Source organism: Coptis chinensis, chromosome 4 (genome assembly GCF_015680905.1).
Source record: "Coptis chinensis isolate HL-2020 chromosome 4, ASM1568090v1, whole genome shotgun sequence".
Lineage (NCBI taxonomy): Eukaryota > Viridiplantae > Streptophyta > Magnoliopsida > Ranunculales > Ranunculaceae > Coptis > Coptis chinensis.
This window is the reverse complement of record NC_141459.1, coordinates 100,379,456-100,401,669: the sequence shown is the minus strand read 5'-3', so window position 1 is coordinate 100,401,669 and position 22,214 is coordinate 100,379,456. Positions and strand designations below refer to the sequence as shown.

Genomic DNA, 22,214 nt, shown 5'->3' with positions numbered 1-22,214 from the left:
ACACGACCCCTCACTGAGGCTGAACCCCCCCTGTCATCGAGGCACTTCCACCCCCTTCTCGGTGAAGGGGCTCCGCCCAATTTTTTTTAACTTTTTCAAATGGTTTTGTTTCCAAACTCTTTTAGAAAAAATAATAATTTCTCACTGTTTTTTCTTACCAAAGTTAACATGAAAACTCAATGTGTTGTGCAGATGCTGAAATGTGGCAGTTTGGCTGTCTGGTTTAATGTAAGACATTCAGTGGTATGAGTTTCTCTTCTGTTTAGCTTAACTTTAATTTTCCTTATCCAGTGTGTATATATCAACTCTGAATTTTGCAGAATTATTAGTTCAAGTGCAGATACATTCCGGGGACAACTAAAATCTGTTGCTTTCTTTTCCAAAGAGTTCCTTCAGTTTTCTATGTTTACTTGTAGACCTAGTGCTATGTTCTCAATCCTATGTTTGTGTAGCATCAATTATTTGCTTCCTTTATATTGGTGTGTAGGATTATTTCGAGGAATTTGAACATTTTTAGGTAAAATTTTAAATCAGTATAAAACATTTCTCTCCTTTTGTGTTCCTTCTCATAATATGAAGTTCATCAAAGGGCAAAACAAAAAGTTGTAGACGTGAGGGCAGATGGGAACTAATGGCTATTAGGCGATTCAGCCGAAAGGGTGGATGAAGTAGCCTTGATAGGTGACGTGGTGCATGTACAAGTTTGAAAGAAGAAACTTAGGTTCAAATTCAAGTCTACTTGGTTTTTGTTGTAAACTAAGTGACTGCTTTTAGATGTTAAGTGTACTTATCTAAACTTAAATTTTAGGATTGGGTGGATATGGAAAGTATATATGCATCATTCTGTCTATATTCTTGATTTTTACATGTAAGTTACACCCCGCTTCAAGTTCAGGATATAAATGCATAAGAGCTACCTATGTTGTTATATACAGTCCCTTTCAAGATTGTGCGTGTGCACACATGTAGATATTCGATATCTTTAAGCGTTGCAATGGTAGTCCTCCCGTCAGAAATCAAGGGCAATTAGTACATGTACAGCCATGCTGAATTCCATTTAGAACTTTGTAAAGCTTCTCCCGTGGTCGTGTTTATGTAATCTCATCATATCCATTGTTAGTCTCAAAAGTACCTTCCAAAATGTCCACTAAGATGTGTCCCATATATGTGAGTTGTGACAATTTTAAGGCTCTGAAAGGAGTCTCAGTAGGGGTTCTTTTATAAACCTTAAGATAAGTAGTTGTGCTATATTTGGAGTAGCCTCCTGTTACACTGTTAGACTTGGAGAATAAGTACAATTGTGTACACTATGGCTTAACTGTAACTCATATGTCATACACTCATACCCCTTGGTGAAGTTGTTCTCTGTTTAACATATATTTTGTTGCATTTATACATGATCCTCAAAGGCTATGCTGCTAGCACACTGTTTGGTGTACAAAAAGGTTGTTTTCCATATATGTAAGCTTTCATGCTTATGAATAAGGGTTTCAAAGTGTTATTTCAAACGAAAAAAGCTTATAGTGCAGGAAGAAGTGGCTAGCGAGGACATTGTTGAAATTCTTGAAGTTTTTGTGGTAAATAGTTGAAAATCTATGCATAGGCAAGTAAGGGTGTAAGATCAAAGGAATGATTTTTCAGCCTTTGTAATTTACAATCTTTGAGACTTATTGCCGCTTTTCAAAAATTTGATATTTTTAGTGTTAGCCTATGTATTCCTATAGTGTGATATATAGGAAACCACGGATAACGGAAAGCCATTGGAAATAAGTATAACATTTTATTTTATCTGTCATACTTCCTTTGTAATTTTATGTGTGTGTAATTGTATTGGTCATAATTATCTTCTACACTAGGTGTAGTCGCATTGGGTGTCTGATTGACAGCTCTTTCTTAATATTTACAAACGACAATAGAACTATTTGTTGGGATACAATCACGGATGGTTGGTTTTGACTGGCATTCAATTGTTGTTGTTTCATTTTTGGTTGTGTTGTTCTTCCATTTGTAAAGATATATGGAGAGTACGTCTCTGAAAGTGAGTATTTCTGGCAAAGAATAGGTACATTTATCTATGCTAGGAATGATTGGAAGATTTTAAATGTGAAATAGGCGGATGATGGACTTTTTTTAATGCAAATCAATGAAGCTAAATTAATTTGCAAATTAAATATATGTTTCCCTCATTCATTATCTAATTGTTTTATCGATTTCTCCTTTGCCCACCATGTTCTTCTTCATCTAAATGTCTTACCAGAGTAGTGACTTTGGATAGATTAAAATGCAGGAGATATGGATGGTTTTTTAATTGATAGCAACTAATTTGTGTAGCTTTGTTTGGCATTAAGAGGATTTGAACCAAAATTTTGCTTATGTCCTGAATCGAGTTTTTGTGTTTCTCTTTGTAAGTTGTTGTTGATTGTCAATGTGTCGTGCAACAATTGATGAAATAATATGACAAAAGGGACAACTCTTTGTTGGTATGGTGTGATATGCAGTGCAACAAATTTGAGTAAACTTATGTTCACAAAATGAATGAGAAAAATAATACAATCTAATTCAGGAAAAAAATATATAGTTTTAGAGTGATACAGTGATTACATTTTTGTTTGAAGAAAGTCCTCACTGAAAAGTGATTCTGTTTCTTTGGAGTAGTTAGCTATTTTTGACATTGTGGGTACTGTTTTTTAGGTTCTGTTTGGACTTTGGAATTGCATGAAAATGTTAACGTTCTATTTCAGTTCAACAAGTATAATGCATGTCAGCATGTGTTAACTGAAAATATTCATATTCATATAAGTTTTTGCATTTGGAACTCTGTTGTTTGAAGTTCTATTACCCATATTCACCATATCCAATATGGTTTACTATGTTTTTAGCTTATGAATTGAACTGATATAAGGTTTCTACAATGTAGCCTGCCAAGTGTCAAAGCTAGAAAAGAAGATTGTAGATCAATTACTCAGTATTGCCTCTTTATTATGGTGCAAACAAAGAGGTATGTCCCATTTTCTCCATATGAGCATTTGTTTTTTTTTAAAGAGCTAATATGAGGTTGTTATTGATTATTGAAACTTGTTCTCAGTATGAGGGTGCTATGGGATATCTGTTTATTTTCTTCTACTGAATATAAGTTTATTCTGTATGAGAAATAAGGATTGTGTGTATACACACCAAGAGTATGTTATAAATCCTTTTTAGCCTTTTTTCTAGGACTTAGATTTGGTTATTATCTAACTTGACTGACCTCATTTGATTTTACTTTTGAATAAATGAAAAATCTAAGTTTGTAACTTTCCGTTGTCTATACTAATATAGTATATATCCTAAATGAATTATTGAAATCCACTAATACCTGGATGTAAGCATTTAACTACGATTCTGGAGTCTTACATGTTTAGAGTAGATTCAAACCTAAGCAACCTGTATGCCGTCTACCACTAAGCTAAGGAAGATTTTCCCGAGATTGCAAATAGTAGTACTTGTGCATTTTTTGAGGAATTTTTTCAGAGACTACTAACAGTATGAGTAATGGTTCACAGCTTGGTTGTGTGGCTCTATTCACATTGCACACTAGACCAAGACTGCCCAGCCCCCAGTCCTGCATTGAGTCCTTTCCTTTCTACAGTTTCAGAAAGAACTTGATTTGCACCAGAATCAACAAGAAATTCAAAAATTAGATAATTGGCCTAAGGGGATAAAAGCTCATTTGTACCAGGATAAGCTGGAAATGAGAACACTGATGGATATCTAAAGGGAAATGAGATTGAGGTGTCACGATCCCGTTGATTGATATCTGTATGTTGATTCTATGTATCATCTCTAAACCATCACGCTTTGAAGAGCTTACAGTCGATTACTAAGAAATAATAATAGCCTAATAGCCATTTTAGAATGAGATTATAAACGCTCTTACAATCTAAAAGGTAAACTAGTAGTACTTATTCTGTTTTACCATACTAGGAAAGAAGTGAATCATATGGAAGGGGACTCCGGTTACTTAATTTTCGATGAGTGAAAATATATGAGGCACGTGAAGTTGAATGTTCCACTGGACATCTAATTAGTTTAAAGAACAGATTAAGAAGACTGTATCACTTGCTAAATCCACTGAAGTAACTATATAGCGGGGTGAGATAGGGAGTAATTTGCATGTCTTTTTCCAAGTATCCTGTTCACACACAATTTCTATCCATTGGCGCGTTAATTTTTTATCAGTTTTTGTTTTCAGAAAAACTATATCTAATGGGTGAAAGCTGCACATGGCCAAAGATCCTTGACATGTTTTTGTGAAATAGTTTAAAATTATGTGCATGTTGCTATGTCTTGTCTTCCGGCTACCTGATGCACTTTATTACCAGAGTATGCCTGACCAAATATGTAATATTAGTATTATTACAGATGAAGAGTATCTAAGTGCTTCGCCTTCATCAATCCCAAAGCATACAAAGCTTATGTCCACTTGTTTACTTTGCCATCAATTTCTTCTTCCAAAGGTTTATTTCAGTTACTCTAGTTTCAGTTTGCAATATGGCTTGGTTGGTTTTTCATATCTTTGCATGCTATGTCTTGACTGATGAGCAGGGGAGAACCAGAAAGAAATATTAGAGCTAGTTTAACTGTGTCCTGAGCAGTCCTGTCAAGTTCAGGTAGTTTCTTCTTTTTTTTTCTTTATTTATCTTGGATCTAAATATTGCTGCCGTGTTTCATCTATTTAAAGTAGACTCTGATTAGTAAAATTTATATCAGATGTTGAGTTTAATACTATTGTTTCAAGGGAAAAGAAACCTGCGTGCAAAGGTATTTCCCTGATTTCTTTTTTGTATATTACTCCTTATCATTTTTTACTACGCTTATCAAGATTACAATACTCAAAATTTAGGATTGGTATTCTTGATGGCAGGTAGGGTTTGACGAGGAAGGAGAATTCATTGATGTCAAACGATCCACGGTGTACCCACGCGCAACTTATTAAAACTGAAAACAACGATCTCTCACTCATCAACAATCTCATCACCTCGTATTCCAAATCAAATCTCTTATCTGACGCTTTACGTCTCTTTCGTCAAATTCCATCACCCAATGTTGTAACATGGATGGCGCTGATTTCTTCATACACAAACACCGTCTTCTCATTTCATCACTTCATTTCCATGCTCCGTTACCCTAAACTCCCCAACGAGCGTACCTTTGCATCTCTCTTCAAAACCCGCGATCTCTTTCTTCGCTACCTTTTGGTCTTCAACTTCATTCCTTTTCTCTTAAACTTTGTCTCTCTCACTTACCATTCACTGGTTCTGCTTTGGTTCATTTTATTCAAAATGCCGTCTCCCCAATGATGCTGTCAAGGCATTTCATGAAATTCCTGACAGAGATGAAGTTAGTTTTTCTGCTATAATTGTTGGTCTTGCACAAAATTCTCAGCCAATCCATGCGTTATCCCTTTTGCTGATATGGTGTCTAGTAATGTTGGATCTACTATGTATAGTGTGTCAGGTGCGCCGTTGCTGCTGCTCACCTTGCTGCACTTGAACAATGTAGGATAATTCATGCCCATGCTTTTGTTGCTGGCCATACTGAGGTTGTTGTAGGGACTGCATTGGTTGATGGGTATGGAAAGTCGGGTACTGTTTAGGATCTTGGCGTCGAGTGTTTGATGAGATGTTAAGTAACATGAATATCATTGGGTGGAATGCTATAATGGCAGCTTATGCGCAACAAGGGGATGTGAATTCAGCAATTGAATTGTTTGATGGGATGAAACAAAGAGGATTTGTTGCTGATGAACTTAGTTTCCTTGCGATTTTGACTGCTTGTAGGAATGCAGGTTTGGTTGTTGAAGCTGAGAAATGGCTTAATTGTATGATTTCAGAGTATGAGGTGGAACCTGGACTTGAGCATTATACCTGTGTGGTGGGTGCACTGGCTCGAGCTGGAAGACTAAGAGATGCCGAACGATTAACCAAGACAATGCCGTTCACGCCTGATGCTGCAGTGTGCAGATTGTTACTCTCAGCGTGTGCAACGAAAATTGCTTCTGAAATGGCTCAGAAATTATTAGAGAAAAATTCACAAGATGATTCAGCTTATACCATCCTTGTGAATGTCCATGCGGCTTCGAAGAGTTGGGACAAGGTGGCTGATGTCAGGAAGATGATGAAAGTGGGAAGAGTGAGGAAGGAAATTGGGTGGAGTTGTAATATTGACTTTTATTGGATACTACAATTAAAACCATCAGCTAATGAGACTGATTTACGTACACGGTCGCAAAAACTGGTGTCGTTAATGCAACCAATTAAGAAGAGTTTTCCTGGGACGGAGTTGGCGTTGCAGTTGGTTAAGTCTGCGTTTGTTGTGTTGTCGGATAAGTAGAAACGGGCTGCGTTTGATTTGAAGAGAGTTGAAGGGTGGGTTAGTTTTGCTGCATTGTATGGTAGGGAGGTTTTTGATTGTGTTGTTAGTGGACAGAGTTCTTCGGGGAATAAACGGGTTTGTATGAGTGAGTTATCGGATGGGAGTAATGGGCATGATGTTGTTAAGAAGGTTAGGTTGAGTGGTGATGAAATAAAGGAGGGTGGTGTTGAAGTTGATAGAATTGAGAATAGTACGAGTTCTCAGATAGTAAATGATACTATGGATGTGAAGTGTACAAAAGACGTGAGTGAGGAGAAGACTAGTTGTGCATTTTATGATTTTGAGAATGACAGAAAACAAGATGTTTTTGAAGTAGGACAGATTTGAGCTGGTCATCATCAGTCAAGACTGCCTCTTAGATATGGTAGGATTAATTCGAAGACAGGCTGAATTGAGTGTTACGTGGTTGAAACCGGTTCCGTTTATGGAAGACGAGAGGAGATGGCGTGAGGCAGGGTTTCCGGTTGCTTGTGGCTCCTTTGAGCTGGATCCAGATATGAGTGAGGAGAAAGTAAGTGGAACAAAGGTGTTTTCGCAAATATGTTCTTGGGTTCATGGTGTAACGGATGAACAGTTTGTGGTTTACCCTGAGGGGGAAGTTTGGGCAGTGTTTGAGGACTGGAATTTAGCTGAGTGGTCATCGAATCCTGAAATGATAAGCGGATGTAAGTTCAAGATAGTGGAAATCCTTTCAAATTTTTCGAAATATAGGGGTGCTCTTGTTACATCTTTGGTGAAAGTTGAGGGTTTCAGTAGCATTTTTGGAAGAGATTCAGTTGAAGGAAACAGATTCCATATACTTCCAAACAGTTTGCACATGTTCTCTCACAAAATTCCAGCATTCAGGTTTAAAGGTGGAGAGATGGATAGTGGAGGATGGGATGTTTGAACTGGATCCCTTGGCCTTGTCTGACTATCCTGTGATAGTCAGTTCCTTTGATGAACACAGTTCGAGCAGCATATCTAGTCTGAACCGTGTCCCTGAGAGCATACCTCCCATGAGATCGTATTCAGCTAAGTCCTTGAGACTTAATTGGTGTGCAAATGATTTTTCAGTTGCTCAGATATGGGCTATATACAGTAGTAACGATGCCATGCCACGTAGATATGCCATAATAAACAAAGTGCTTTCAAACAGCCAAGTACGGATAACAGTTTTGGAGCCACATCCTGTTCTTGGCTACGAGATTTGCTGGGAAAAAGAGAACCTACCTATTGTTTTGCGGAATATATAGAGTTGGTAAATCTGTACTCAATTTGGAAATGTCCTTGTTCTCGCATTCAGTGAAGTGCCAGCGTAGCAAGAATCAGCTTTATTACAGGATTTACCCCAAGAAAGGTGAAATTTGGGCTATGTATACAAATTGGAATAAGAACTGGAAGCAGTCTGACTATAAGAACTACCAATATCGGGTTGTTGAGATCCTTGAGGATTTCTCTGAAGCAAGTGGGGCGAGAGTAGCCAGGTTGGTTGAGGTTAAAGGTTGTATGACCTTCTTCCAAAGACATCGACATGATGGCTTCGAGTTGACTCGTGCAGTTTCAAAAGACGAGATGCTTAGTTTTTCTCACCGGATTCCAGCATTCATAGTTCCAGGAATTGAGCGCTACGGCATTCCTGAGAGCTGGATACACCTGGAACCTAATGCATTGCCCCCAAGGTCAAGGAACTAAATTTCTCACTTGCTGTTGTGGGTTCATACTTCATACACTTGTTTCAACCAAAGTAATCTGTTGTACGGGTTCATACTTCATACACTTGTTTCAACCAAAGTAATCTGTTGTACTTCGCTGCTGCTTTGTACATGCTATAAACAACAGTGGTACTGTGCTCGACTCCTGCTTTGTACATTACGAATGGTGCTATTTCAAAGCACTTCAAATGCAAAATGTTTTTGGTTTATGAAGTGTTCTTGATGGATTTGTTGCATAAATGCTTATCTAGATATCAGATATTTAGATGCCTGACATAAGATTGTTTTGTTGTTTTCATTGCTTTCATGATTTAACTGCAATGTTTTTCATTTCTCTTGGTTGATTTGTTCTCTATTGACTTTCACCCTTTTTAGGTTTGACCTTGTATCTTAGTTGTGAATAATGAGTTGTTTATTTAAATGGCATCTGCGGTTACTTGATTAAATGTGCTGTTAGTGCTGAGTATTGCGTTAGATTGGTTTTTAAATTGGTTTATAATCCCTTTCAATTGGTCTACTCATTGTAAAGAATCCCTGTTTTCCAAATCGTTGAATTGTTTCATCCATTAATAATGTTTTTTTATTGGTCTCGTATTTCTAAAGTATCCATGTGAGGTTTTCTTTTAAGTAGTTAGTTCAATCCTTCATTCCCCTCTCAGTGATTGGTTGTACATTAGAATCGGCCTTCATATTATTAATGCCTTGTGAGGTTTTCTTCTAGGTAATTGGTTCTATCCTTCATCATTGGTCATTTGGCTGTACATTAGAATTCTCACCAATGAATCCCCTCCAATATTCTGTGCTGTATTATTTCATTTTAGATGTATCTCTCATGTGACTTTGGGGACTTGTCAGCTTGTCAGAACTTGAGTTTGATTGAAGAAATGCATCGCCTGCTGGTAAAGTTTATAGGTTTTTTCCATTAATAAGTGCTCTTTTCAGTTTATATGAACTTGTATAAGACTTACTTGGGACACTTGCTCCCCTTTTTTTTATGGAATTTCCTGTCGCTGGGAAGTTCAAAATGCATCTTTTGTCGAAGTTACTATCTTTCTTTTCAGTGTTTCTACAGGTTATTGAGGACTTAGTAGCAAGCAATGACAGGTTGACACTTGACAGCCCCGCCCAAACCCAAATTGACATCAATGAACTGGCACCACATAAGAACAACTTTTCCCGCTTTACACATGCAATATAACATCAACTTCAGCCTTGATTCCGTTCTTTCCCATCAGATCAAGCAGTTGTTTTGCTGCTTAAGCAAAAAGGCTGTTTACTGGATAATCTTTGGAAGCTCTTCTGCACAACTGAACTTGAATCAAAACGGTTATAGGTGGCAGTGGTTGGAGGAGTAATCATATATTTAAACACTTTGATCTTCTGCCATTGCATTTTACGTAGTCCTATGGAGAAGTCAGAAGTACCGTGTGCCCATCAACAGAATATGGCATTAGTATGCAAACTAGATTTTGGACCCCGGGTATTAAATATTTTGTGTGCTGAAAAGGTTTTCACTAAATGTTTTACACAAATTTTTGAATCAGAATATATTTTTATTGAAAAGAAACTGAAATAAGTTAATGAGCAACGATTATGGTGCATAAATACTTGGAAACTAAAGGATCAAATTGAGATAGCCTATTCAGTTTGTGGTTTATAATATTAATCCATAATTTTCAAGTATAATTATCTTAAACTCGATCTAGCTTGTATAATAGTTTTTTTAGATTTATGGTGATTTAGCGGCAAATTTTCGAATCAGAATATATTTTTATTAAAAATAAACCGAAATACATTAATGAGCATCGATAATGGTGCTTAAGTACTTGGAAACTAAGAGATCAAATTGAGATAGCCTCTTCACTTTGTGGTTTAGGATATTAATCCGTAATTTTCAAATAGAATTATCTTAAACTCGATCTAGCTTGTATAATAGTTTTTTTAGATTTATGGTGATTTAGCGGCAAATTTTCGAATCACAATATATTTTTATTAAAAATAAACCGAAATACGTTAATGGGCAGCGATTATGGTGCATAAGTATTTGGAAACTAAGGGATCAAATTGAGATAGCCTATTCACTTTGTGGTTTAGGATATTAATCTGTAATTTTCAAATATAATTATCTTAAACTCGATCTAGCTTGTATAATAGTTTTATTAGATTTATTGTAATTTAGCAGTAAATCATCACCGCTCAGCTTACGTACTAATGTGTACAAATCACTAAAACAGATTGATTGTTTCCATATCCTCAAATAATACACTACTCCCACTTGAACGATTTTTGTCATATGAGCGTGTTCTCTTAGGCGGGTGCCGTTATATTAAATTATTCTAAAAAATATTAGCAACTATGCATAGCTATGAGATATGAAAATTATATTAATTACTAATTTAAATTTCTTACACCACTATGCATAGCTCTATAAAAAGGAGGCATCAAACTTTGATAAAACTTACCGACTTCTTTTTATTGTTAGGTTTAACAATAGAAGTTTGATTGAAGTTTTGTGAGAATGCCCAATGTGGCGAAGATAATATTGAAGCTACTTGAATAGCAAAACATTCCCAATCACAATAAAAGAATTATGATAAACACTACTTAAAATGTAAAACTATATTTGTCGAGACATTTATTCCCCCTACATATAATACAAATATGTTTTAGGGTTATTAGTTCAATGCATTTGCATCAAGTTTCTGATTTTCCATTAATTATTCTTTGAGGTTAGTTTAATGTAGTACGTTGCATCTAGTTTCCAAATTCTCATTAATTATTCTTTGAGGTTAGTTCAATGCAGTTGCATCAAGTTTCCGATTTCCCATTAATTATTATTTGAGGTTAGTTCAGTGCAATTGTATCCACTTTATGATTTTCCGTTAGTTATTCATTAAGGTTAATTCAGTAAAGTTGCATCCAATTTTCGATGTTTCGTTAATTAGTATTTGAGATTAGTTCATTGCATTTGCATCCAGGTTCCAATCTCCCATTAATTACTCTTTAAGATTAGTTCAATACATCTGCATCCAGTTTCTGATTTCCCGTTAATTGTTTTTCTAGGTTAGTTCGATAGTTTACAATTTCTATACAGTTTGCATACATGTAAGAGTCTGTTTTTATAAACTCACTTTCGTTTTGGGTTCCTAATTACTCATGTGAGAAGGCTAAAAAAAGCAGACATTTATGCTTTGAGGTCGGTAGCGATGCGATTACATCCCGACTCGATTTCCAATTAACTATTTTTTAGGCTATTTCAATGCATTTGCATCCAATTTCTGATTTCCTGTTAATTAATCTATGATTTTAGTTTAATGCAGTTGCATCCAGTTTTTAGTTTTCCGTTAATTATTCTTTGAGGTTAGTTCAATGCAGTTGCATCCAATTTTCGATTTTATGTTAATTGTTCTTTGAAGTTAGTTCAATGCATTTGCATCAAGTTTTCGATTTCCCGTTAATTATTTTTTAAGGTTAGTTCAATGCAGTTACATCAAATTTATAATTTCTCATTAATTATTCATTTAGATTAGTTCAATGCAGGTTCATCCATTTTTCAATATTTAATTAATTAATCTTTGATATTAGTTCATTGCATTTGGATTCAGTTTTCAATTTCCCGTTAATAACTCTTTAAGGTTAGTTCAATGTATCTGCATTTAGTTTATGATTATTTATGCTTTGAGGTTAGTTCGATGCAATTATATCCAGTTTCTGATTTCCCGTTAATTATTCTTTGAGATTATTTCAATGTATTTGTATTTACTTTCCGATTTCCCACAAATTATTCTATGAGGTTAGTTCAATACAGTTGCATTCGGGTTTTGATTTTCTGTTAATTATTTTTTGAGTTTAGTTCAATGCATTTGCATCCAGTTTCCGATTTTCCATTAATTATTATATGAGATTTGTTTGATGTATTTGCATACCGTTTCCGATTTCCCGTTAATTATTTTTCAGGGATTTTCATCCAATTTTTAATTTCCCGTTAGTTATTATCTGACGTCAATTTAATGCAATTGCACCCAGTTTCTGATTTTTAGTTAATTACTTTTTAAGTTTAGTTTATTGTATTTGCATAAAGTTTCTGATTTTCCGTTAATTACTCTTTGAGCGCTATTATGTATTTGAATCCAGTTTCCGATTTCCTTTTAATTATCCAATGTGGTGTGTAATACCAACTTCTACTGATTCATCTGTAGTGTCCTTGCAAACATGACATAAAAAGTAAATTATGCTTGATTTACTATGTGGGATCATCGAAGATTATCAAGTTCCTGATTTTCTATTAATTATTATTTAAATTATGCATGACTCACTATGTGGAATATTCAAAGATTATCTATGAACGGGTGTTGTTATATTAATTATCTGAAAAACATTTACAAATATGCATAACTATTATATATTAATATTATATTAATCACTCAACCAAATTTCTTATAACGTGAAAACCTCACTCTCCATTAAAAAAAAATAACTCGGATTTGATAAAATCCTTCAACTTTATTTTGTTGTTTAATAATAGAAGTTTGATTGAAATTTTGTGAGATTGCCTAATAAGGTGAAGTTCATATATATTGAAGCTACTTGAATAGCAAGGAGTTCACAATCATACAGAAAGAGATAAGATAAACATCATTTTAAATGCAAAACTATACTTATCGAGATATTACCACAATATAACCCAACTATGTTTTGAGGTTAGTTTAATGTATTTGCATACAGTTTATGATTTTTCGTTATTTATATTTTGAGGTTAGTTCAATGCAGTTGCATCCAATTTCCAATTCCCGTTATTTATTTTTTGAGATCATTTCAATGTAGTTGCATCCAGTTTTTGATTTCTCGTTAATTATTATTTTCGATTAGTTCAATACATTTGCATCTAATTTCCAATTTCCTGTTAATTGTTCTTTGAGGTCAGTTCAATGCATTTGCATCCAGTTTCTGATTTCCCATTAATTATTTTGTGAGATTAGTTTAATGCATTTTCATCAAGTTTTCGATTTTCGATTTCCCGTTAATTAATTTTTAAGATTAGTTCCACGCATTTGCATCATGTTTCTAATTTATAATTAATTTTTCTTCGAGGTTAGTTCAATGCAGTTACATCCAGTTTCTGATTTTTCGTTAATTTAATCTTTGAGGGTTAGCTCAATGCATTTGCATCCAGTTTCCGATTTTCCGACAATTATTTTTTATGTTAGTTTGATGTATTTGTATCAAAGTTTTGATTTTCTGTTAATTATTCTTTGAGGTTAGTTTAATGCAGTTGTATTCATATTCCAATTTTCTATTAATTACTTTTTAAGATTAGTTTAATACTTGCATTTGCATCCAGTTTCTGATTTTTCTGTTAAATATTATTTGAGGTTATAGTTTGATGCATTTGCATCCAGTTTTCGGTTCCCCATTAATTGTTTTTTTACATTAGTTTCATTCAGTATTATATATTTTTTAAAATATTTATCATTATTGCTTTGCCGTTATTTTTTTTTAAAAAATTTTCTATTATATATTTTGTGATGTTATTTTTAACTATGTTTTGAGGCCGTGTTAAAGATATATTCGAAATAAGTCGGTGCTTTATTAAAATTGTATGATTTGTAATAGGGAATTAGTTTCTACAAATCACATATTTTTAACAATTTTTTTTATTTGATCAAATATATAAGAATTGGAACACTAAAAATGTTTGATTCGTAATAGAAAATTACCTTTTATAAATTACTTATTCTTTAGCAATTTTGTTTATTTGATCAAATATATAAGAAGTGGAAATACACTCCAACTCTCCAAATATAAGAATTAGGAATACACTCAAACTCTCCAAAGAGATTCTATGTACGTGGGATTGTAGGCTATTAGAAAAGATTATATTTCATATTAGAGTTTCACATAAGGAAAAAAAAAAAAAAAAAAAAAAGTTGTGGGCCAGTGCCTTTGGATGAGATTCTTGATGTTGCTAGCAGTGCATTGAGTATGTGTCTGCCCGATTTTGACCTCAGTTCTATGGCTGTGAATGCTACCCGCCCCTCAAAACCACAAAAGTTTTGGCGGAAGCATTCTATGGTAAGATTGTTCTTTGGTCTTGAGAGGGAGTTTTGTGTTATCTGCTTTCGTCGAAGCGATCATTGGATGCTTGCAAATCCAACACATAAAAGATTTTCTACTTGCTATTCGATGGAGGGACTTGGACAACATATGTCGCCCGGTGGAGTATCGTTCTATTCTCCGCACCGTCTCATGATTCCTTTGTACTCGATGGTGGTCTATGCCCTGTTTGCAAAAAGAGTAGACTAGATGCTTCGGGGACCATCAAGACATTGCGGACATTTTCGGGTTTCAAATACCCGACATGATCATGTCGAGATATTTTATGTGATGCGATTCCGGAGGGTCTGGGGTACAAGTGAAAAAGGAGGCTCCGTTAATTTTCTCGATCGATCCGAATGAGGGAAGATCTACACACTTACCGCGGATGTATTGATCTACCGGTTGGTCCGAGGGGAGACATCGTGTGTTGATGTAACTGGAGCCTCTCCGTTGGTAGGGCTTGGGAATGGAGTCTTTGAGGTGGGAGAAGCGACTAAGAGAGCGTGGGAAGGGAAGATAGAGAAGCATGAGGAAGCTTGTATAGCTAACCAACATTGTTTCATTCCGTTTAGTTTTGACACTTTCGGTTTCTTGGAACAACAAATCGGTTGAGCTTCTCAAAAGACTTCGAAGGTTATGGACGATAACGTTATGACAATTTGGTTCCAACGAAGTTTGTGTTTAGAAGGATAGGATTCTTTATTCGAGAAAGGACTTGGGCGCACTTGTTGCACGCTTGTCCTAATTATTTGTAATCCTCGTTATCATTATCAATAAAATTTCCACTTAAAAAAAAAAAAAAAACTCTCATATTAGAGTGCCACATAAGAGAGAGAAAATCCTCTATTATAGGTCTCTGCTTTAGTATATCTCTACACTATATGATAGCCGGGTATTTAGGAACCCCTCTCCAGCTGTCAAGTAGGCAATTTGTAATCCCCGTAGTTGCTCAATTTTGAAACACCTCCCTCACAAAAAATATAACAAGCCCCCTATTAATTAATAATTTAGAAAAGCCTCCCTAATATCACTTAAATTATATAATTATCCCCAATTATTAATAACATAATTATTCCGTATTAAAAAAATAGATGAGCCTTTCCTACATAATTACAATTACCAATTACAATTAGAATCCAAAAAAATTATGTTAACTATGAACTCGAGAGACGGGTTTTAAGACTTTAAGACTTTAGAAAAAAAAAAAAAAAAAAAAAAACCAATGCGCAGCATGGTTTGCATACTTGTAGATAATAGATGGCCTCGCCTAATCATTTTAACCCCCGCTCAAAATTGGGTTCCTTACAAAATGCCAGCGATAAATCACGACATCTAGGTGTCGATATGTCGTAACAATATCAGCTTTTCCATCAAAACGTGTCGTCTGGTTAAGTTGCACGGAAGCAACTCTCTCCACTGTCCCCGCACTTGAGAAGCGAAAGCTCATTTTTTTAATTCCTCTCAAGTAAACTTCCTCACCATGCAGCAGAACATAATGCACTAGAGAAGTTCCAAAAAGACCCAAGTAAGTTCTCTTTGTTGACAATTTTTGTGTATGGAACAATGGGCACTGTTTTATTTTTCATTTATTTAACTAGGATATCTTTTTTTCTTTCAGAAAAATGGAAGCAGCACTAAAAGAAAAGAGGTTGGCAGAAACACTAGTGAAAATAAAAGACTACAATGGAGCTAGAACAAAATTACTAAAAGCCCAAAAACTATTTCCAAAACTTGATTATATTACTGACATGATCAAAGTTTGTAAGATATTATGTGCTGCTAATGTTCATGGTTGTTTTAAGGATTGGTACTGCATTCTTGAGATAAGTGTTGATGCTGATGAGTCTCGAATTCGGTCCAAGTATGAAATGTTAGTTAAGTCTTTGGAACGGATAAGGAATGTGTTTCCGGGTACTAATTCTGCACTCACTGTTGTTAAAAACGCGTTTGATGTGCTTTGTGATAAGAAAAAACGACTTATATTTGACTCTGAGAGAGAGCGTGCTTGCAACCCTTTGTGTATTGTGGAAGGTTTTATGCGGAATGCTGTAGCTGAAAGGGAAGTGGGTTTGGAGAGAGTGGAGAGGAAGAAAAGGGATATCGTTCATGAACTGAATCGGGTAAGTTGTGGTAAGAAATCTGATTCTAACCATTATGGCTTTGGTAATAATAGAAAGGCTGAGTTGTTTGCCGTAGGACAGATTTGGGCTGCTTATGATGAGGAAAGAATGCCTAGATGCTATGCTCGAATTGATAAAGTTGGACATTCGCCTTTTAGATTGGGTGTTACATGGTTGAAACCCGCCCCCGGTACAGACAATGAGAAAAGATGGTGTGAAGCGGGATTGCCAGTTGTTTGTGGGGCTTTTGATCTGAAAAGAAGTAATACCGTGGTGTGCCAACCGACTGTGTTTTCACATTTGGTTTCTCGGGTTCAGCGCTTAAATTTTGAGCAAGTTGAAATTTGCCCAAAAAAGGGAGAAGTTTGGGCACTTTTTAAAGATTGGAGACCATTTGATTGGTGTTCTAATCCCCAAAAAAGGGAAGGATGTGGACATGTGATGGTAGAAATCCTTGTGGGTTACTCAAAGGAGGCAGACATCACTGTTGCACCTTTGGCAAAGGTAGCCGGATTTAGAAGTGTTTTTAAAAGGTCCGTGGATGTAGATGGTGGTTCTACTTTTACTATTCCTGCAATTTACTTGCTGAGATTTTCTCATAGCGTGCCAGCGTTTAGATTCAAGGATGGAGAGATAGCCGGAGTTTCAAACGGGATGTTGGAACTGGACCCGTTGGCTGTGCCTAATGATTTGGTTGAAAGTATGGCTAAACCATCGGGGAAAACAAATTCCAGCTACTCTTCTAGTTTTAGTGACCATCCTGGTCCAGTTTCTTCTTCCATCATTTTGGATCCAGAGAACACATCAATGGAGGGTAAATGGTGCAGAAAAGATTTTACCTCAGGTCAGGTATGGGCTGTATATGATGGTTCAGATTCCATGCCTCGGCGTTATGTTCTTGTAAACAGTGTAATTTCTGCGGTTGGAGTTTCTGTGACGTTTTTGGAGCCTCATCCAGTGCTCTATGATGAGATACATTGGGTAGAAGAGAATCTACCCTTTGTCTGTGGATTATTCAAAACTGGGAAAACCACAGTTAACTTGGGAATGTCACAATTCTCGCATTTAGTAGAGTATGAATGGAGCAAAACGGATTCTTTCTACAAAATTTACCCAAAGAAAGGTGGACGTTTGGGCCATGTATAAGAACTGGAAACACATATGGAAGAGTTGTGATTATAATTGTCATCAGTGCCAGGTTGTTGAAGTCCTTTCAGATATTTCTGAAGGCACTGAAATGAAGATAACCAGTCTGGGTGAGGTGGACTGTTGTAACACTTTCTTTCAGAGGCAATATTGTGATGGTTTTGAGTTGATTAAGCACCATTCAAGAGGGAGATGCTTAGTTTCTCACACCAGATACCATGTTTTAATGTGCCAGGTATCGAACGCTATGGTATCCCTGAAGGCTCTTTGCACTTAGAACCTGATGCATTACCTCCCAGACTTGCTGTTTAGCTCGTGCAAGAAAGTCTTCAGGTGCATATTGGTCTTGTTTTATATCAAATGTGAATGTACTCCCTATACTTTAAATATAACTCATGCAAACTCTTTTGACATAAACGTGTATGCGTGAACTATAACTTTTATAGTGTTTTTATTCCTTTTCGTTGATACATACTGTTTGTAAGTAGAAATAATTTATACAGTTGAATGACAAAATGATATTGCATTGCCAAACCATTAGTTCTGATACGAGAAACACAACTACAATGATGATGCTTTTAGCACCACTTCTTTGTTACGTTTCCGTTCCATTCATAAGTTCTAGTATTGATTAATGATTAGTACATATTTGAAATGTCTTATGTATATAAAGCACTCATTCGGGATCCTCCAATCTTAGAATATTCAAAAGAAATTGCTTATGAGGAATAGGAGGGGGATGCCACGAGTTGATGGATTGGAAGGAGACAAGGCGAGGTAGGGTGACGAACAAAGCAGGAGGCTTGTCAATAGTGCTTCAATGGTCGTTGGTGGTCCAGGCTTCGTGGAATGTGTTGGGGTTCTATGAGTTTTTCTTTTTTGCTTTTTCGGCTTTCATATTTTTTCCCCTGTTTTTTTATTGTGTAAGGAATTGTTCTAGTAGGGTATTGGGTGTATGGGGGTCTTGGATATCAAGTCCTGGTGGGTATCAGCTGCTGGCTAATTTTAGGTGTTGATGTAATTTCTTAACTATATCAATATTGAATTTTACGGAAAAAAAAAAAAAAAAATTGGTTTGCTTTTCTGATTGAAAGTTACATTGGAGATAGTAATAAAATAGTAATAGCGCTGCTAGTGCCTAGGTCTTAAGTGCTTAAGCCATTATGTTTTGGTAAATTCAGTTTTGGCTGCTCATCATCAATCAAGAGTGCCCCTTCCATATGGTAGGAAACTCCAAATTGAGTTTTACCTGATTTAAAACAGTCCCATGGATGATGAGAAGAGATGGTGCGAGGCAGGTTTTCGGGTTGCTTGTGGCTTATTTGAGCTGAATCAAAAGATGAATGAAGAGAAATACGCAGAACAAATGTACTTTTATAGACATGTTTTTGGGTTCAGGATGTAAGCGTAACAGACAACACTTTGAGATTTACCCGAAGGAAGGGGAAGTTTGGGCAGTGTTGGGGGATTGGAAGTCAGTTAAGTGGTTGTCAATAGAGTTTGTTAAACTGTAATCGATTTTGAAATGTTTTGGCTATCTCATTCAGTGAAGTACTGGAGTAGCTAGAATCAGTTCTTATACTGGATTAGTCCCAAGAAAGGAAATTTGAGCTATATACACAAATTGAAATAAGAACTGGAAGCAGTTGACTATAACAACGACCAATATCTGGTTTTTGAGATCCTCGAAGAGTTCTCTGAAGCAAGTAGGATGTGAGTTGCCTGATTGGTTGAGGTTAGGTTGTATGACCTTCCAAAGACATTATTGACATGGCGGCTTTGAGTTGCCAGTGCAGATCTAAAAGTAGAGAGTCAAGCACTGTATTTCATTGTGGTTGTTAGTTTGTTCTAAAGCCTCTCTACTTTACTGTTCCAAAATAAGCGCATTCCAGAATTTACTGTTCCAGGAATCAAGTGCTACTGCATTCCAGATAGCTCGATACGCTGGAAGCTTTTGCATTGCCCAAGGTCAAGGAACTTATTTTCTTTCTTTCTTTCTTGCTGCCAAGGATTTCAATTATGATTGGGTGTAAGACCTTACACTTATTATGATCACAGTAATTTGCTGTACTTCGCTGCTGTTTTGTTAGTGACAAACTAACAACCATGATGTGGTACAGTGCTTGGCTCGTCCTTTGTACTTGCGAAGAGTTCTATTGCAATGCACTTCAAAGTAAAGACATTCTTGGTCTACCGAGTTCTATCGGTGGATTTGTTGCATAAATGCTTATTTAGATATCAGATATTTGTACTATCGAGGAAAAAGATATCAGATATTTGTATCTATCTCATAGGGATTTTATGTCAGTTTTCATTGCTTTCATGATTTAAGTACATTTTTCCTTTTTGTTTTGCTTGATCTGTCCCTAATCGACTTTTATCCTTTTTACTGTTTTTATGTTCAGCCTTGTAGTTTAATTGTTTGAGAAATGAATAAGTCTTGAAAATGCATCTGTGCACTTTATTAGTTATGTCGGTAGTACTGATTGTATTTAGTTTCCTTTAGCTAGGTTCTTAAATTGGGAAATGATAGCCACACTCATTTGGTCGGGTAGTCAGTGAATGCTTTTTCTTTTGGACTTCGATATCTACTTTTTCATGCATGTCCTATGTGTAATAACATGGCATAGTTGTTTGAGAGTGCATTGTTGGTGACTTGGTGCCTATAATTTTCGTTCCAGTAGTGATGCTCAATTCAATTAGTATTCATACTTCTGTGCACATTTGTCTTGATCTGTTATCTTCCTTGTGAGGTTTTCTTGTAAGTACTTGATTCAATCCTTTACCCACCCCACCATATGTATGTATATATATTTATACATACACTGTACATCTGTAGAAATAAGTTCTTTCATTTGTGTATGCGACTGTTATTGGTTGTACTGGCGTTAGCATTCTTGTTGAAGTATTTTCGGTTGTTTTGTTTAACAGCTGGCCCACACGGCCACACCTCTCTCTCTCTCTCTCTCCTCTCTCAAATTTTCTTTTGTATTACCTATTTGTTAAAAGAAGTTCTGTGACTTTGTGGACTTGTCAGACGTCAGCACTTAATTTTGTATCAGGGATTGCCTGCCTGCCTGTTAGGATCTAGGTTTTTCCATTAGTAGGAGCCTCTTTTAGCCTTCCAAATATTTTAAAATGACTGGTTCCATACATGAGTAGGAGCTTCCATTGTTGAATTCAACAGTGTAATGAATTTCATATGCAACAAATTCATGAATTATGAATTACTGGTTATAGTGCTAATATATATGATTGGGAGTCTGGGATATTAACATATTTTTAGTTAATAGAAATTACTTTTATGTTGTTTAATAAAAAGTAGCATTAGATGTCATATAGGGTGTTCTTGTTGCAATATTTATTTGTCAGAAAACCTAAGATTTTCACACATCAGTGATTTTTGAATTTTGTGAGTGCCTTCAGTTCAAGGAGATATACATGGCAAACAGGATGAGGGAGAAGTTAACTCTGCAGTTGACTCGCTGGAGTCCGCCATGGATGCCGGGGAACCCAAGTATTGACAAATGTGAGGACCTTAGTAGCTTGTAGTTTAGATTCGATGATACAACTAGGTGCCTACTAGTAGGGATGTCACATAGGGTTCTCAAACGCGTAGTTCTATACTTTTTATACCTTTTTAATTTTACCTTTTCCATACGTTTAGCATCACCTCCAATATGATCGCAACACCATTTGTTCCCCACGCTAGGTGCTACGGTTACTGTCTTTTAGCTACATCAATCATCATCAAACCCCATTAATTGGCATCGACTGCATGTAGAATCATTTTAATGCGCGTGGAGAAAGTTCGTGTTCCTCCATCCCCATCAAGTGGAGCAAATTCATGACAAAAATCAACGAGCCATCAATGAAGTCGACATGAAATTCATCGAAAAAATACACATAGCATCAGAACCATCTTCACATAAACTGGTCGATCTCCGGACTACTGATGTCGTAACCTACAACAGTTCAGTGAATGAATGTGAATATAATGCACAAGCGAACATGTTTATTTGAAAACTATTTTGCCGTTTTATAAAAAAAAACATGTTTTAGTCCCACATCGTATTTTTATACAGTGTTTATTACGTATTTATTAAATTTGATACTAGAAACAGATGCTGAGGACTCGGGTCACTCGAGTGGAAACCCCACTCCCCGACGAGGCATCCTACCACCTACCGCCCCACTTCCTGCTGAGGACTTGACCGGGGAAACACGACCCCTCACTGAGGCTGAACCCCCCCTGTCATCGAGGCACTTCCACCCCCTTCTCGGTGAAGGGGCTCCGCCCAATTTTTTTCACTTTTTTGGCCAATATTGATACTTTTTTTCGTTTCCTATTTTAAATAATTGGAACTTCATTGTTTTCTTTCTATAGGTTTATTTTGAGATTTCTGAATCACCATTTACTTCTTTCAATATTGTTTTTAGTTATTGTCTTCTATTACTTTCCATTTGAGCACACTAAATTTGCATATCAATAATCACTAACTTATTTTGGATATCATTCATGGACGCAGCTTATTTATTGAATATTTCCTTTCTTGGGGTCCCATTCTTGAAGGGACCATATCATGAGGAAATATTGAGAAAAGTGGTACACATATAAGTATGTCAGGAAGTTAGCATAGTTTAAGAGCATCTTTAGGAGTGATATCAATCTAACATCAAACACCAAATTTTCAAGAATTTGGTGTTTTTTCAACTTCAGGAGAGTGAGAACATCTTTAGCAGA

At 35.9% G+C, this 22,214-nt stretch overlaps 2 protein-coding genes and 1 pseudogene across 3 annotated transcripts; all 3 read left to right on the top strand.

Moving 5' to 3' along the window:
- The first annotated feature begins 5,374 nt into the window (after positions 1-5,374).
- On the top strand, positions 5,375-8,317 carry LOC147506228 (pentatricopeptide repeat-containing protein At4g33170-like; annotated as a pseudogene). Its single transcript, XR_015221132.1, has 2 exons — positions 5,375-5,379; positions 5,497-8,317. The product of XR_015221132.1 is annotated as a pentatricopeptide repeat-containing protein At4g33170-like (transcript).
- LOC147506229 (uncharacterized) lies at positions 6,776-7,649 on the top strand. The gene is made up of 2 exons (XM_086605719.1): positions 6,776-7,260; positions 7,364-7,649. The coding sequence occupies exons 1-2, from the start codon at positions 6,776-6,778 to the stop codon at positions 7,647-7,649; spliced, it is 771 nt and encodes a 256-aa protein (XP_086461845.1).
- LOC147506227 (uncharacterized) lies at positions 7,678-17,782 on the top strand. Its single transcript, XM_086605718.1, has 4 exons — positions 7,678-8,081; positions 15,823-17,464; positions 17,523-17,595; positions 17,706-17,782. The coding sequence occupies exons 1-4, from the start codon at positions 7,678-7,680 to the stop codon at positions 17,780-17,782; spliced, it is 2,196 nt and encodes a 731-aa protein (XP_086461844.1).
- The last annotated feature ends 4,432 nt before the right edge of the window (positions 17,783-22,214 follow it).